This window comes from Leucoraja erinacea, chromosome 17, assembly GCF_028641065.1.
Source record: "Leucoraja erinacea ecotype New England chromosome 17, Leri_hhj_1, whole genome shotgun sequence".
NCBI classification, from domain to species: Eukaryota; Metazoa; Chordata; class Chondrichthyes; order Rajiformes; family Rajidae; genus Leucoraja; species Leucoraja erinaceus.
Window position 1 is genome coordinate 25,069,729 of NC_073393.1, and position 16,798 is coordinate 25,086,526.

Genomic DNA, 16,798 nt, shown 5'->3' on the forward strand with positions numbered 1-16,798 from the left:
AATAATAAACCAATACCTATACTGGAAGAACTGAAGAATGTGAGCAGATTTGCAAGTCTGGTGCCAGAAATGGAAGACTCCAAAGTGTGAGGTGCTGGAAACACTCAACGGGTCTGGCAGTATCTGTGGGAAGGGAAGCAGAGTTGAGGTTTCGGGTCGAGATGCTTCATCATTAGGAAGGGTCTGGGATATCAAATGGAAACCCAGACATGAAAGGTTGTACCTTTCAGAAAAAAATGATTTGACTGTGTCTGTTTTCTCCTGAAGATTCATGTGAAATGTCAAATGTCAATGGATATTTTTAAGGTGAAGATTGAAAGATTCTTGATTAGTATGGGCTTCTTGGTTTCTTAATCCTCCAAAATATTCTAAATAGAATTTAAACTGGAGGTGGTGGAGGGAAGACTTAAGCCAGAAAGGGTTGTTGCTGCTTTCTCCCCATAACTCCATCGGGGGTTATGGGGAGAAGGCAGGAGAATGGGGTTGAGCAGGAAAGATAGATCAGCCATGACTGAATGGCGGAGTAGAGTTGATTACCGAGCCTTGCTTGTCGCAGGGGAAGGCAGTGAGGACCTGCCGCCTCAAACTACTAAAGCCCTTAAGCTGTCGTGCACTCACAAGTGGTAGGTTTCAAAAACCATTGTGTTGCTCAGTCCACTACATTGCAGTACGGTTGCTGCCTTACAGGGTCAGAGACTTGGGTTCAATCTTGACTGTGCAGGCACTGTCTGACCAGAGGTTGTACGTTCTCCCTGTGACCGCACGGTTTTTCTCCGGGTGCTCCGGTTTCCTCCAACATTTCAAAGATTAATTGGTTTCTGTAAAAAAAAATTGTCAATTGTCCCTAGTGTGTAGTATAGTGCCAATGTATGAGGTGATCGGGGGTCGGCGTGGACTCTGTGGGCCGAAGGGCCTGTTTCCATGCTGTATCTCTAAAGTCTAAATCAGTCTCCCCCTGTATAGGTAAGGGCGGGAAAGAAACAGGGATGCTGTCCACTTTGTGTCTTTTTTTTTGTAAACCAGCATCTGCAGTTGCTTGTTTCTGCAAACTAAATAGGTTAATATTTTTGGTTAGTGATCATCCAACAACTGGCTCGTTAATAGAGATTAATTTGGCTTAAAAATCCTTTATAAATCCAGAACCCTTCTGTGACAATAAAACTCACAATCTCAAAATGTTCCAGGAGGTAAGAATTCAAGAGCAAGATAATCTCATTAAATTTCATCATGGAAGCCAGACAGCTCTCGGCCCTGTGTCACGTTGGACTTGTTATTATTCACCACATGTCTGAATAGTCTGCTGGAAGTAGACATCCTTGCTTTGAATGCCCCGAGATCAGATCCAACAAATGTGATTTTCAATTTAATTTGTTTTTGCCAAGCGAGACCGAGGGTGGTGAGGGAGATTAGGCTCGGAGACAAGGCAGTAGATTGGACAAGGGACACAGAACAACAGGAGCCAAGCAAAGCTAAGAGTGATCTTAGAAATAGTAGATGGGGGGGGTGTGAGACTGAGAGGTCACGGATGAGCTAATGAGAGCTGCATCCTGGAAAGACTCAAGTCTTTAGACTTTACTTTAGACTTTAGCGATACGGCGCTGAAACAGGCCCTTTGGCCCGCCGAGTCCACGCCAACCAGTGATCGCCCCATAAGCTAATTTACACACACTAGAGACAATTTTACAACTTAATGAAACCAAGTAAGGTATAAACCTGTACGTCTTTGGAGTGTGGGAGGAAACCCGAGCACCCGGAGAAAACCCACAGTCACGGGGAGAACGTACAAACTCCGCACAGACAGGACCCATCGTCAGGATCAAATGCAGGTCTCTGGCGCTATAAGGCAATGACTCTACTGCTACGCCACTATGCCACCCTGAGTCCTGAAGTATGGCGCAGCTGGTAGAGTTGCAGCCTCACTGCAGCTCACCCCTACCTTGGGTTCTGTCTGTGTGGAGTTTTCACGTTTAGTGTAATTTACTTTAAAGATACAGCACGGAAACGGGGCCTTCAACCCACTGATTCCAAGCCAAGCGTCAATCACCCATTCACACACTATTTCTGCACATTCCCTGCACACTAAGGGTAATTTTCAGAAGCCAATAAACCGACACATCCGCACATCTTTGGGATGTGGGAGGAAACTGGAGCACCCCAGATGAAACCAATGCAGAAACAGGGGAAACATGCAAACTCCATACCGAGGTCAGGATGGAATCCGGTTCCCCCCTGTGACAGGTGGGATTTCTCTGGGTGCTGTGATTTTGTTGCACATCCCAAAGATGTGTGTCAGGAGTGAATGCGGATAACATAGAACTAGTGTGAATGGCTGATCGATGGCTGGTATCCTTGCTGTAGCTATCAGTTCAATTCAATAACTAACATCAAAGCACCTCTGGCCACTGTGCTGATGGTGACCTTGTGGAAGGAATAGCATTGAGGCCTCGCTTTGTGCGATGGCAATGAGATATGTCATCGACAGTGTCAGTTCTGCAGAGAATTGTGTATGACACAGGCAGCTCATTATGGTACACTGATCTAAGGAAGGCAATGCCTTCACCAATACAATGCCTGCTGCAGGAATCCTCTGTGATCTATTTTTATTGTAAAAATAAAATTGATGAATTAATTCATTCCATGTTCATGGATTTGATCCACCTTCTCTTTCATCAGCTTCATCTTCCAGCTGTTCTCTCTGTCTGTCTCTCTCTCTCTCTCTCTTTTTTAAATTTAAAACTTTATTGGCATGATAAAAATACATTGTTATATTGCCAAAGTATAAAACATGACATACATATTTAAAATGCATAAGTATAAATACAAGTATACAGTGCATGGATAGATATGTCCCTGTACATAAACTCACAATAGGCCTATAGCCCTTTATTGATTGCTACACGTTCTTGCAGCTGTAAGCAGTACAACAGAATAGCAAGTTTAGCAATTCAATATTAATTTCTTAGTGTCAGTTAATGTCAATTAGTGTGTGCGTACATATGTGCATGTTGGTCATTCACCGTCTCTCAGGTTATGGCATGCTGTTACGTATTGTGCACCAAGATGTGCCGTATTTCCTTCGCCAAAGATTATTCTTAGTTTTGATGTATCATCTAGTTCTTTAAAATCAGGGGTTGCCACACTGAGTTTGTCAAAGTATGCTTTCCTTGTTTTGTCCAATTTTTTGCATTTTAGGAGGAAGTGCACCTCTGTTTCAACCTCATCTGTCAAACAGTGGCCGCATATTCTGTTTTCTCTTGGTTGCCAGAATCTCTTCTGTCTTCCTTTTTCAACTGCCAAATAGTGGTCACTTAACCTGTATTTGGTGAGGGTCTGTCTCTGCTTTATGTCTCCTCTAACAGTTGAGAGATAGTCTGCCAATTCATAATTTCTTTTTAGGGCACGGTAACATTCTAATCTGCTTTGGCTTTTGGTTTCTTTATCCCAATGTTCCAAGTACGTTTCTTTACATTGTTTGATAATTTGGTTCACTCTAACTGGTGATTGGGGGTCAGTATTGATCTGAGGCTGGTCAGGATTTAACTGGATAGGGTTTAACTGAATAGGGGTAGTTAGTCTCAGTACCAACTGACACAGGGAACTCTTTTCTGGGCTCTCCTCTTGTGTTTGAAGGGCTTTAAACTGGAGGGTATCTAGGGGGCTAGATTTAAGGTGATTCCAAAAATGTAGTGCTCTTTTCTGGATATTTATTATCAATGAGTATCTGCCTAGTTCCGCCCTACATGCGTTTGTTGGTGTTGTCCTTTGGATACGGAGGATGTTCCGACAATATTCCGCATGCAGGGCCTCTGTTGTATGTTTTTCCCATTTACTATAACTATGGTGACTGAGCGGACCCCATACTTCACCACCATAAAGCGCAATAGGCTGGATTACACTGTCAAATATTTTAAGCCAGATTTTAATTGGAATTTGGATGTTGTAGAATCTTCTTTTTATTGCATACAGAGCTCTTCGAGAGCTTTCTCTTTTAGTGCATTCACTGCCACATTGAAGCTCCCTGATGCTGAAACAGGTAGACCAAGGTAAGTATAGCTCATAGTGTGTTCGATAACAATACCATTGAGAGTAAATTTGTATTTATCTTCCTGACATCTCTCTCTGTCTCTCTCTCTCTCTCTGTCTCTCTCTGTCTCTCTCTCACTCTCTCTGTCTCTCTCTCACTTTCTCTGTCTCTCTTTCTGTCCCTCTGTCCGTCTCTCTGTTTCTGTCTTTCAATCGCCCATTTTCCAGCGGTTCTCTCTCTGTCTCTGTCACCCAGCTTTGTGTCATCTGCAAATTTACTAATGTTAGTTTGAATCCCTTCATCCAAATCATTGATGTTTGTTGTAAATAGCTGTGGTCCCAGCACCAAATCTTGCGGTACCGCACTATCACTGCCTGCCATTCTGAAAGGGAGCCGTTAATCCCTACTCTTTGTTTCCTGTCTGCCAACCACTTCTCTATCCATGTCAGCACTCTACCCCCAATACCATGTGGCCTAGTTTTGCCCACTAATCTCCTATGTGGGACCTTATCAAATGCTTTCTGAAAGTCCAGGTATACTACATCCACTGGCTCTCCCTTGTCCATTTTCCTAGTTACATCTTCAAAAAATTCCAGAAGATTAGTCAAGCATGACTTCCCCTTCGTAAATCCATGCTGACTCGGACTGATCCTGTTACTACTATCCAAATGTGCGGCTATTTCATCTATTATAATTGACTCCAGCATCTTCCCCACCACCGATGTCAGGCTAACTGGTCTATAATTCCCTGTTTTCTCTCTCCCGCCTTTCTTAAAAAGTGGTATAACATTAGCTACCCTCTAATCCGCAGGAACTGATCCTGAGTCTATAGAACATTGGAAAATGATCACCAATAAATCCAGGAGGTGCTGTCTGCATGGTGTTTGCACCTTCTCCTTGTGACAAGGAGACAAGGTCACGAGGAGAATGTGCAAACCCCACGCAGACTGTACCTGAGATCAGCATCAAACTCAAGTCTCTGGAGCTGTGAGGCAGCAGCTCCACCTGCTGTGCCACTGTGCCACAGAATCCATCGGCAAATAGGAATTATCAAAACTTTGTGTCGAACCTTGCATTAGGACCTAAAACATTGACAATTCCTTTCCCTTAGCATGGAAACAGGTCCTACAGCTCACCGAGCCTTGGCCGACCAGTGATCACTCACTAACTTTTTCAACTGCCAAATACTAGAAAACCTGTATTTGGTCACAGGCAGAACTACAAACTTTATATCTCCAGCACCTGTAGTCAGGATAGTCTGCCAATTTATCTGGCGCTTTTAGGGCACGGTAACATTCTAATCTGCTTTGGCTTTTGGTTTCTTTATCCCAATGTTCCAAATACGTTTATTTACATTGTTGATAATTTGGGCTTACTCTAACTGGTGATTGTGGGGTCAGTAGCGATCTGAGGCTGGTTACAGGATTTAACCACGATAGCGTCTGAATAGGGGTAGTTAGTCTCAGTACCAACTGACACAGGGAACTCTTTTCTGGGTTCCCCCCTTGGGCTTTAAACTGGAGGGGATCTGGGGGGCTAGATTTAAGGTGATTCCAAAAATGTAGTGCTCTTTTCTGGATATTTATTATCAGTGGGTATCTGTCTAGTTCTGCCCGACATGCGTTTGTTGGTGTTTGCCTTTGGATACGGAGGATGTTCCGTCAAAATTCCGCATGCAGGGTCTCCGTTGTATGTTTTTCCCATTTACTATAACTATGGTGACTGAGCGGACCCCATACTTCACTACCATAAAGCGCAATAGGCTGGATTACACTGTCAAATATTTTAAGCCAGATTTTAATTGGAATTTGGATGTTGTAGAATCTTCTTTTTATTGCATACAGAGCTCTTCGAGAGCTTTCTCTTTTAGTGCATTCACTGCCACATTGAAGCTCCCTGATGCTGAAACAGGTAGACCAAGGTAAGTATAGCTCATAGTGTGTTCGATAAGAATACCATTGAGAGTAAATTTGTATTTATCTTCCTGACATCTCTCTCTGTCTCTCTCTCTCTGTCTCTCGCTCACTCTCTCTGTCTCTCTCTCACTCTCTCTGTCTCTCTTTCTGTCCCTCTGTCTGTCTCTCGGTTTCTGTCTTTCAATCGCCCATTTTCCAGCGGTTCTCTCTCTGTCTCTGTCACCCAGCTTTGTGTCATCTGCAAATTTACTAATGTTAGTTTGAATCCCTTCATCCAAATCATTGATGTTTGTTGTAAATAGCTGTGGTCCCAGCACCAAATCTTGCGGTACCGCACTATCACTGCCTGCCATTCTGAAAGGGAGCCGTTAATCCCTACTCTTTGTTTCCTGTCTGCCAACCACTTCTCTATCCATGTCAGCACTCTACCCCCAATACCATGTGGCCTAGTTTTGCCCACTAATCTCCTATGTGGGACCTTATCAAATGCTTTCTGAAAGTCCAGGTACACTTCATCCACTGGCTCTCCCTTGTCCATTTTCCTAGTTACATCTTCAAAAAATTCCAGACGATTAGTCAAGCATGACTTCCCCTTCGTAAATCCATGCTGACTTGGACCGATCCTGTTACTGCTATCCAAATGTGCGGCTATTTCATCTATTATAATTGACTCCAGCATCTTCCCCACCACCGATGTCAGGCTAACTGGTCTATAATTCCCTGTTTTCTCTCTCCCGCCTTTCTTAAAAAGTGGTATAACATTAGCTACCCTCTAATCCGCAGGAACTGATCCTGAGTCTATAGAACATTGGAAAATTATCACCAATAAATCCAGGAGGTGCTGTCTGCATGGTGTTTGCACCTTCTCCTTGTGACAAGGAGACAAGGTCACGAGGAGAAAGTGCAAACCCCACGCAGACTGTACCCGAGATCAGCATCAAACTCAAGTCTCTGGAGCTGTGAGGCAGCAGCTCTACCTGCTGTGCCACTGTGCCACAGAATCCATTGGCAAATAGGAATTATCAAAACTTTGTGTCGAACCTTGCATTAGGACCTGAAACATTGACAATTCCTTTCCCTTAGCATGGAAACAGGTCCTACAGCTCACCGAGCCCGTGCCGACCAGTGATCACCTCACTAGCGCTGAAGACTATCCTACACACTAGAAAACATACAAGGTCACAGGCAGAACATACAAACGCCATATAGACAGCACCTGTAGTCAGGATCAACTCCAGGTGTCTGGCGCTGTAAGGCAGCAACTCTACCGCTGTGCCACTGTGCTGGAGTTTGTATGTTTGAGGCTTAAAGAGCTGCTTCGGGAAGCGGCACAGCGTAGCAGTCGAGTTGCTGCCTTACAGCGCCAGAGACCCAGGTTCATTTCTGACTATGGGTGCTGTCTGCGTGTAGTTTATACATACTCCCTGTGGCCACATGGTGCTCTGGTTTTCTCCCATGCTCCAAAGACGTGCGGGTTTATAGGTTAATTGGCTTTGGACAAAATTGCAAATTGTCCCCCAGTGTGTAGGATAGTGCTAGTGTAGATAGGGGAGGTCGCTGGCAGGTAACCAAACTAAAGCATGATGTGAATGTGTTTGCTGCAGGGTCAAGCCGTGGCCCAGCTGTGCTCCACCATTCCAGATGTGACGGTGTTTGGAACGGCCTCCTCTTTCAAGCACGAAGCCATCAAGGACACCATCACTCATTTCATTGACAGGAACGCCGATTATGTGCAAGATGTGAAAAGGTAAGACAGCGGGGGCAGGGGAGCCTTCAGTGAATCCTGAATGCCAGCTCCTTACCAAGGCTGGAGCTATTGGGCAGGGACTTTTGTTAAGCTTGTGGATAAATGGCTTGACATTGAATGGATTGTGGCTGTGTTTTCTGTCCTTGGTTGGAACGCCACTTGGGGTTCCAGTGAGGCAGCTACAGTCTTGAAAGGGGAACAATCACTGGTTTACACGCCAGACACCGGCTAACTGAGAGCTCGGGTCATCTCATCCTCAGAAGTCTACGTTTGATGCTACTTCACTCGTTCATGGGATGTGAACATCGATAGAAGATGGAGCAGTACAGCCCAGGAATGGGCCCGTCGGCCCATAATGTTTGTGCCGAACATGATGTCAAACTAAACTGATCTAATCTGCCTGCATGTGATCCATATCCCTCCAATCCCTGCAAATATTTAAAAGCTTCTTAAATGCCACTATTGTGTCTGCTTCCACCAATGCAATGTTTCAGGCTCCAACAACCCATTGTGTAAAAAAATAACTTGCCCCACGCATCATTATATTTTTCCAATTTCACCTTATAGCTCTGCCCTCTAGTCTTGGACATTTCCACCCTGGGGAAAAAAGGTTCAGTCAGTCTATCGTATCTAAGCCTGTATATACATCTATTCTTTCCCCTCAGCCTCCGTTGTTCCAGAGAAAACAATCCAAGTTTATTCAACCTCTGCCTGTAGCTGAAACCCTCTAATCCTGGTAGCATTTTGGTAACCCTCCTCTTCATCCTCCCCAAAACCTCCACATCATTCCTGTAATTGCGCAACCAGAAATGCACGCAATACTCCAAATGAAGCTTGCTCTTGTGGACAATGTTTATTGCTCTCAAATTGAGTGGCTTGTGAGGAATTTCCGAAGGCAGTTTTGAGTCTAATTTAGTTTAGTTTAGAGATAGACCGTGGAAACAGGCCATTTGGCCCACCGAGTCTGTCCCAACCAGTGATCCACATACACCATCACTATCCTACACACACTCGGGGCAATTTACAATCATATCAAGTCAATTAGCCTACAAACCTTTAAGTCTTTGGAGTGGAGGAGGAAACCAGAGGTCTCCTGAGAAAACCCACGCAGGTCACGGGCAGATTGTACAAACAGCACCCATTGGATCAAATCCACATCTCTGGCGCTGTAGGGCAGCAACTCTTCTGCTGTGCTGCCCATTGGATGTAACACAGATTCAATCAGATGTTGCCAGATTTGAGGCTTTAGAGTCAAGAGTGTTTTACAGTCATATACCCCAAACAGAAGAATGAAATTCTTACTTGCAAAGTCAGAATCTTTTCTACTCAGCATTTAATTTTTTTTGTTGTTGTGATTTCTTACTTCCTGACTTGAGATCCATTTTAGGCTGGACTGCCTGTTTCAACAAGAGTATCACTCATAATAGCAGCCATAACATATCCATTTAATGTATCCATGTGGAAGATCATCTCAAGATACTTCACAGATACTTCACAGAACTGTAGTTCGGGTGGTGTAGTTCGGGTGGTAATTAAAACCAAACAGGCCGTAGCAAGAGGGGTGACTGAAAAAGGTTTGGTTAGAAGGTGGGATTATGGGAGGGAATGCCAAACCTTAGGACCTAGGTAGCTTAAACATTGGCCAGCAGTGGTGGGGAGAAGGAACAGCTCCTGAGATCAGAGCTGAAGGAACAGACATCTCAGGCAGATATGAGGCTTGATAAAGTTACAGAGATAATGATAGTCGGAAGCTGAAATACAAACTTGTGAATGAGAACAAAAGGTCACAAAGTACTGGAGTAATTCAGCTGGTCAGGCAGCGTCTCTGGAGAACATTGATAGGTGACATTTTGAGTCGGGACCCTTCTACTATAAGAAGTGGGAGTAAAATTAAGCTAGTTGGCCAATTGAGTCAACTCCGCCATTCGTTCATGGCTGATCTGTTTTTCCCCCTCAATCCAATTTTCTTTCCTTTTCACCATAACATTTGATGCCCTTACTAATCACGAACCTATCCGTCTCCACTTTAAAATACCCAATGACTTTACCTCCACAGCTGCCTGTGCCAATAAATTCCCCAGATTCTCCACCCTCTGATTAAAGAAATTCTCCCTTGTCTTTTTCATCTCACTTTGCCCTCTTCCGATCCCGTATCCAGGGAACAAGACTGTGCATTCACCTTTTGTATGCCCCTCATGATTTTATGTGCATCTATCACATTCTCCTAGTCTCCAAGGAATAGAGTTCTAGCCTGTCCAACTTCTTTCTATAACTCAGTCCCTTCTGTCCTTGCAATATCCTCGTAAATCTTCTCTACACTCTTTCCAGCTTAATGGCATCTTTTCCACATATCAGGGTGAGCAAAACTGAACACAAGACTCCAAGTGTGGCCTTGCCAACGTCCTGTACAACTGCTTATTTGGAGTAAGGTTAATCTCTGGTTCATTTCTAGGATCTCTCCTGAAGGAGTAGATATTGTCCTCGATTGCTTGTGTGGAGAGAACACTGGCAAGGGCCTCGGCCTCTTAAAACCGCTCGGAACTTACATCCTGTACGGTAAGTTCCAATGCTGCAAAAGACGAGGCATGTTTGAGAAGCAAACAATTAAACATTAAATGGTTAATGTTACTGTTAAAGACTCTTGAGCCTTGCAACCATCACAATAGTGTATTCACCAACTTCTAGGCTCTTCAAATATGGTTACCGGGGAGACTAAAAGTTTCTTCAGCTTTGCAAAATCAGTAAGTAAAAAGAACACTGCAGAGTAAGATGGATATTAGTTTGCTGTGCATCCCCTGTATCTGTCTTGTGCCTTGTGTTGCTTTGTGCCATTGTAATTATTATTTGTGGCTTGTATTTTGGTGGTTTGACCACAATAGATAAACCCATTTTGAAATCATCACATCAATGTTTTCTTATTCCACTGCGCTGTGAAGTGTGACATACAAGTTTACTTGCATCAAAGATCACTATCTGTTGGATGGCTCGTCAACTAACTAGACTGGGTCTGGAGCACTGAAAGATATTGGGGAGATTCTATCTCTTTGGCATTGGCACATTTGGTAAATAGTGTTTCTCTAAAAACTTCTGCTAACATTATAGTAAGAAAATTAATCATATGCAATGCAATAAGCAAGAACACTACCTTAGAAAGAAAAGCAGGAGTAAACCATTTTGTTTTTTGTTCCATCTCCTATGTTCAATAAAATCATAGAGGCGTACTGCACAGAAACAGGCCCTTCGGTCCAACTTGCCTATGCTGACCAAGATGTTAAAGACTCTTTGTGCCTTGCAATCACAAACACGTATTCACGAACTTCGAGGCTCTTCAAACATGATTCCCACTTGTCCCATATCCCTCCTAAACCCGTCTAAAGTTTAGGGTTTGGTGCCTGAAGGTCACAGTCGTTAAAAGACATTTGGACAGGTATATGGATATGAAAGGTTTAGTGGTATATGGGCCAAGCGCAAGCAGGCCAAGCGCAAGCAGGTGGGACCAGTGTAGATGGGGCATGGTGGTCAGTATGAGCAAGTAGGGCCGAAGGGCCTTTTTCCATGCTGTATGACTATGACTATTTTTTAACTGTAACTCCATTTCCCCCTGATTCTCTTAATATCCAAATATTTATTGATCTCAGTCTTGAATACATTCAGTGACTGAGTTTCTACAGGCCTGTTGGGTGAAAAATTCCAAAGGCTTATTCTGTATTAGGTGAAGAAAGTTCACACATTGCTCTTATGAATGGTCAACCCCTTATGTTGTGACTGATTTTGGAAATCCCTGTCAGAGAATATATCAACACTGCAACTAATCTGTCAAAAAACTCGATTGTAATATTAATTCCCAGTAAATGCAATAATAATTTAATATAGGTTACTATACTAGTGTAATTATAGGTGGCCCAACCGCTATTCCATTTTTTTCTCCACTATCATGTTAATATTTTTTATTGTAACTTTATTCACTGTTTTAGACTTTAGACTTTAGAGATACAACGTGGACACCGGCCCTTCGGCCCAACGATTCTGCGCCAACCAGCGATCACCCACGTGTACTATCGCTATCCTACACACTAGGGACAATTTACAATTTTTACCAAAGCCGATTAACCTACAAACTTGTACGTCTTTGGGATGTGTGAGGTAATCGGAGCATCCAGAGAAAACCCATGTGGTCACAGGGAGAAAAGGCAGACTCCATACAGACAGCATCCGAGGTCAGGATCGAACCCGGGCCTTTGGCGCTGTAAGGCAGTAGCTTTACAGCCTGTGCCACTGTGCCGCATCATGAATAAAAAGTGATATAAATGCTGACATCAAAGCTGGATATAAAGAAAATTTGATTGCAAATACGTTTGTGATTTAAATGATTGCACTTTGATTTCCATTATATCTTCCTTTGGAAATGGGACAATTGTGGGCAGCAGGGTGGTAGAGTGAGTGGTAGAGCTGCTGCCTTGCAGTGCTGAGACCTGGGTTTGTTCCTGACTTTGGGTTTTGTATGTATGTATCTCTGAAGTCTAAAGTTCCTTTCTGAAATTACATTTGTTGGGCTGAGAACAGACTTAAAATAAATCGAATGAGCAGATTCAGAAGATGACATCACATTGTGCAGCCCAGAGACAGTCTGTTCAGCCCATCTGTTCTCTACTGGCATTTATATTCGGCAGAAGTCTCATCCTACTTTAATGTTTTATAAAATGTATTTATTCACGGAATGTGGATGTAGATAGCAATCAGCATTTGTTGTCTGTCCCTCAACGCCAGATAAGCATGGAAGCATTTAATCATCAACCATTGATGGTTGGAATGGACTCGATGGGCCGAACAGCCTGTTTCACATGAACATAAACAAACATATTTCTGGGCTCTTGGTCACATATAGGATGCATATCTCTTTCACTGAAAGATAGGAGGGAGTCAGATAGGTTTTTACTTGTTACTATGATCAACTTTAAAAAAAATCTATTTTTATTTAATTACCAGAGTTTTAATTTTCTAGCTGACATGGGGATATTCAAACCCAAGTTTCTCAATTGCTTGGCTTCTTCCCCTCTTATCAGGCTTCTTAATGGTCCTTCTATAACTAGGCTTCTGTCCGATTCACCAATATTCCATTGAGAACATTGGACTTTGTCCATGGAACTGATGCTCTACATTGCTGAAAACTATACTTTGCCCTTCCCCTGTATCTTCCCCTTTGCGCTATCTGTTGTACATGAGTTTGAACTGATTATATCTATGTATGGCATATCCGATAGTCATAGTCATACAGCAAGGAAACAGCTTTGTTGGCACAACTTGCCCACACCATTCAACATGCCCCATCTACACTAGTCCCACCTGCCTGTGTTTGACCCATATCCCTCTAAACTTATCCTACCCATGTACCTATCTAAATATTTCTTAAATGTTGCAATAGTACCTGCCTCAACTACCTCCTCCGGCACTCGTTCCATACACCCACCACACATTGTGTAAAAAAGTCCCAGCTTGCTCTACCTCTACCTTAGCTCAGGCCCTCGGGTCTTGGCAGCATCCTCGTAAATCTTCTCTGCACTCTTTGCAGCCTAATGACGATGTTGCCACATTAAGAGTGCCTCTATCGGATTATGTTTTTGGTTAACCCTACAGACTTGGCTCTGGGCATACCCGAGATCAAGGCTGACCTGATCGATCTTCGTGGTGTGAATGGCTGTTAGATGGTGACGCAGCGGTTGAGTTACTCCTTTCCAATGGCAGAGACCCGGGTTTGATCCTGACTACAGGTGCTTGTCTTTACAGTACTTGTCACGTTCTCCACGTGACTGCGTGGGTTTTTCCCGAGAGCTCCGGTTTCCTCCCACAATCCAAAGACATGCAGATTTGTATGTTAATTGGCTTGGTAAAATTGTAAAATTGTCTCTAATGTGTGTAGGATAGTGTTAGTGTGCAGGGATCGCTGGTCAGCGCGGACTTGGTGGGCCGAAGGGCCTGTTTCCGCACTGTCAGTATCTCTAAACAAAACAAAACTAAACTAAACTAAACTATACCTGAAGTGAATGTTCTCCCTGGCTGCTTCAACCAGCTTGTAAATTCACCCACGGTGTGACAAGCGCTTGCCCAATTTATGAAGCCACAGCCAAATAGATGGAGATATTTTTAATGAACAAAATATGATGCAAACATAATAATAACATTGTGCTTCAAGTGCAGTGGAATAAAAAATATTATTTATTGAACTTCATTGTCACATTCATAGGTTGCAAGAATTTACAGCCTTTGCATGAGGATGTATCAGAGCAAATAAAAATCCATTTATTTCCCTTTTTGAATTTTACGGTGCGGAGGTTTACTGAAACTCTTTCAGCATCTATAATACGAGAGAAAACGATGGCGGTCGTTAATAAAGAGAGAGATCATTTCAGGTTTACTCCCTTCCATCTGAGCAGGGGTTGAAAGTACAGGTGATAGAGACAAAAATACCTGAGCAATTCAGCGGAGAAAAGGAATAGGTGATGTTTTGGGTCGCGACCTTTCATCAGTCTGAGTCAGGGGAGAGGGAAACGAGTTATGAAAAGGTTCAGAACAAATCAGAGCTCAAACGGTAGAGCTCACAATGGTGCATTGTTGGCTGTGGAAGAGGTGTTAACGATACGATATGATACGATACAACTTCATTTATCCCAGGAGGGAAGTTGGTCTGCATACAGTCATAAAACACGGGGGAGGGGGGAGGGGAGGAGTTGTACAGTTTGATAGCAACAGAGAAAAAGGATCTCCTGCTGCGTACTGTGCTGCATCTTGGTGGAATCAGACTGTTGCTGAAGGTGCTCCGCAGGTTGACCAGTGTGTCAGGGGGGGTGAGCTGTATTGTCCAAGAAGTTCTGCAGCATGACGAGCATCCTCGCCTCCAAGACCATCTCCAGTGAATCCAACTCCACCCCAGGACGGAGCCAGCCTTCCTGATGAGCTTGTTAATTCTGTTGGTATCCGCGGCCTTCTCCCTGCTACCCCAGCACACGACAGCGAAGAAGATGCCACTGGCCATCACTGATTGCTAGAACATCTGCAGCATCTTACTGCAGATGTTGAAAGAGCGGAGCCTCCTCAGAAAGTACAGATGGCTCTATCCTTTCAAATTTTCAAAAGGGAATTGAATGTAAAGGAAAACTAGTTTGTGGGGATGAATGGATTAACCATAGAATTAGATGGGCTGAATGGTCTTTTGGGCTGTACTGTTATGGCTCAAGGTTTTGTCAACCAGAAACAAGAGCTTTACTATGTTGCATAACTGCTCTGATCCATCCTCTGCTCATAGGTAGCATCTTACAGCTCAACACAGATGCAACGTTGTGAAGGATTCCCGATCAGTGAATGAGCACCTTACACAAGCGATGCATTGAAGAATATGTCCCAGGAAGTGTAAAGAAAGACACAAAGTGCTGGAGTAACTCGGCGGGTCAGGCAGCATCCCTGCAGAGCATGGATAGGTGACGTTTCAAACTGAAGAAAGATCCTGACCCGAAACGTCATCTATCAGTGTTCTCCAGAAATGCTGCCTTTAGAGCTTAGTGATACAGCTGGGAGACAGGCCTTTCGGCCCACCGAGACCATGCCGACCATCGGTCACTCTGTACATTATGCTATACACTAGTGACAATTATACAACTTTTCACATAGCTGTTTGAACCCCTCACCAGGTTTACATGCTAATAATGTAAAAGAAAAGGAAGAATAGAATAGAACAATCTAGAAAAGAGAGAGTATATGGAGCTATAGAAAAAAAATATAGGGAGAAAAGTATAGATTCTTCAGGCCAACTCATCCATGCAGACTAAGATGCCCCATGTAAGCTAGTCCTGTTTGCCTACATTTGGGCCCATATCCCAATAAATCTTTTCCATTGTGTCCCCATCCAAATGTCTTTTAAACATTGCAACTGTACCCTGGCATCTCGGCCCAAACACTTTCCACCATCTGTGTGAAAATTTCCCTTTAAATCTATCCATTCTCTAGATTTCCCATCTTAAATCAATGCCCTCTGGCTTTAGCCTTCCTTATTTTGGGAAGAAGGCCATGGCTATCTACCCTATCTGCCCATCATGGTTTTATATATCTGCATAGGGGATCCCCTCCACAGAAAATGGGTCCAACCTTCCTATCTCTTCTTCTAATGGAGCCCTCCAGTCTCAGCAACATCTTTGTGAACATTCTGCACCCTCAAACTTATCAAACCCTCCCCATAGTGTGGAAACTACACACAATACTCCAAATGCCGTCTAACCAATATGTTATACAACTGTAACATGACATCCCAACTCTTGTACTCAGTGCCACTGCCAATAAAGGCAAGCATGCCATGCTTCTTCTTTACAGCCCAAATCAACCTGTGTTACCATTTTCAGGGAACTATGAGATACTGACCCAAAATGTCACGTATCTGTGAGATGCTTTCAGTTTAGAGATACAGCGCAGAAACAGGCCCTTCGGCCCACCGAAGGGACACACAAAATGCTGGAGTAAATCAGCGGGTCAGGCAGCATCTCTGGAGAGAAGGAATGGATGATGTTTCGGATCAAGACCCTCTCTCCTTCGGCCCACCTAGTCTGCACCGACCAGCGATCCCCGCACATTAACACTACCCTACACACACTGAGGGCTATTTTCCATTTATACCAAGCCAATTAACATACAAATCTGTATGTCTTTGGAGTGTGGGAGGAAACCAAAGATCTTGGAGAAAACCCACGCATGTCACCGGGAATACGTGCCTGCAGACGAGCACTCGTGGTCAGGATCGAACCTGGGTCTCTGGTGCTGTAGGCAGTAGCTCTACCACTAGGACACTGTGCCACCCATTAGCTACACCCAGCATGCAGCAACTGGAGATGTTACCTGACCCGATGAGTTACTCCAGCACTGTGTCTTTTTTATGTACGTACCCACCCAGGTGACTGTTCAATAACACTTCCATTCTTTGCCTTGGTTTAGCTCCCAATAATGTATCACTTTATCTTTAAGTTAAATTCCATCTGCCACATCTTTGCCCACTTTCTCAGCTGATCAATATCCTGTTATACACTTGGAAAAAGAGGGAAATAAATAAAGAACTAAGTAACATTTGTATAG

General features: G+C 43.7%; 1 protein-coding gene across 1 annotated transcript in view; it reads left to right on the forward strand.

Moving 5' to 3' along the window:
* vat1l (vesicle amine transport 1-like) overlaps positions 1 to 16,798 on the forward strand; it is an 80,467-nt gene that overhangs the window by 25,449 nt on the left and 38,220 nt on the right. The window contains exons 4-6 of the mRNA XM_055648839.1: positions 7,545 to 7,687; positions 10,140 to 10,243; positions 10,373 to 10,428. Coding sequence (XP_055504814.1) covers positions 7,545 to 7,687; positions 10,140 to 10,243; positions 10,373 to 10,428 — 303 coding nt within the window. The remainder of the gene's footprint in view (positions 1 to 7,544; positions 7,688 to 10,139; positions 10,244 to 10,372; positions 10,429 to 16,798) is intronic.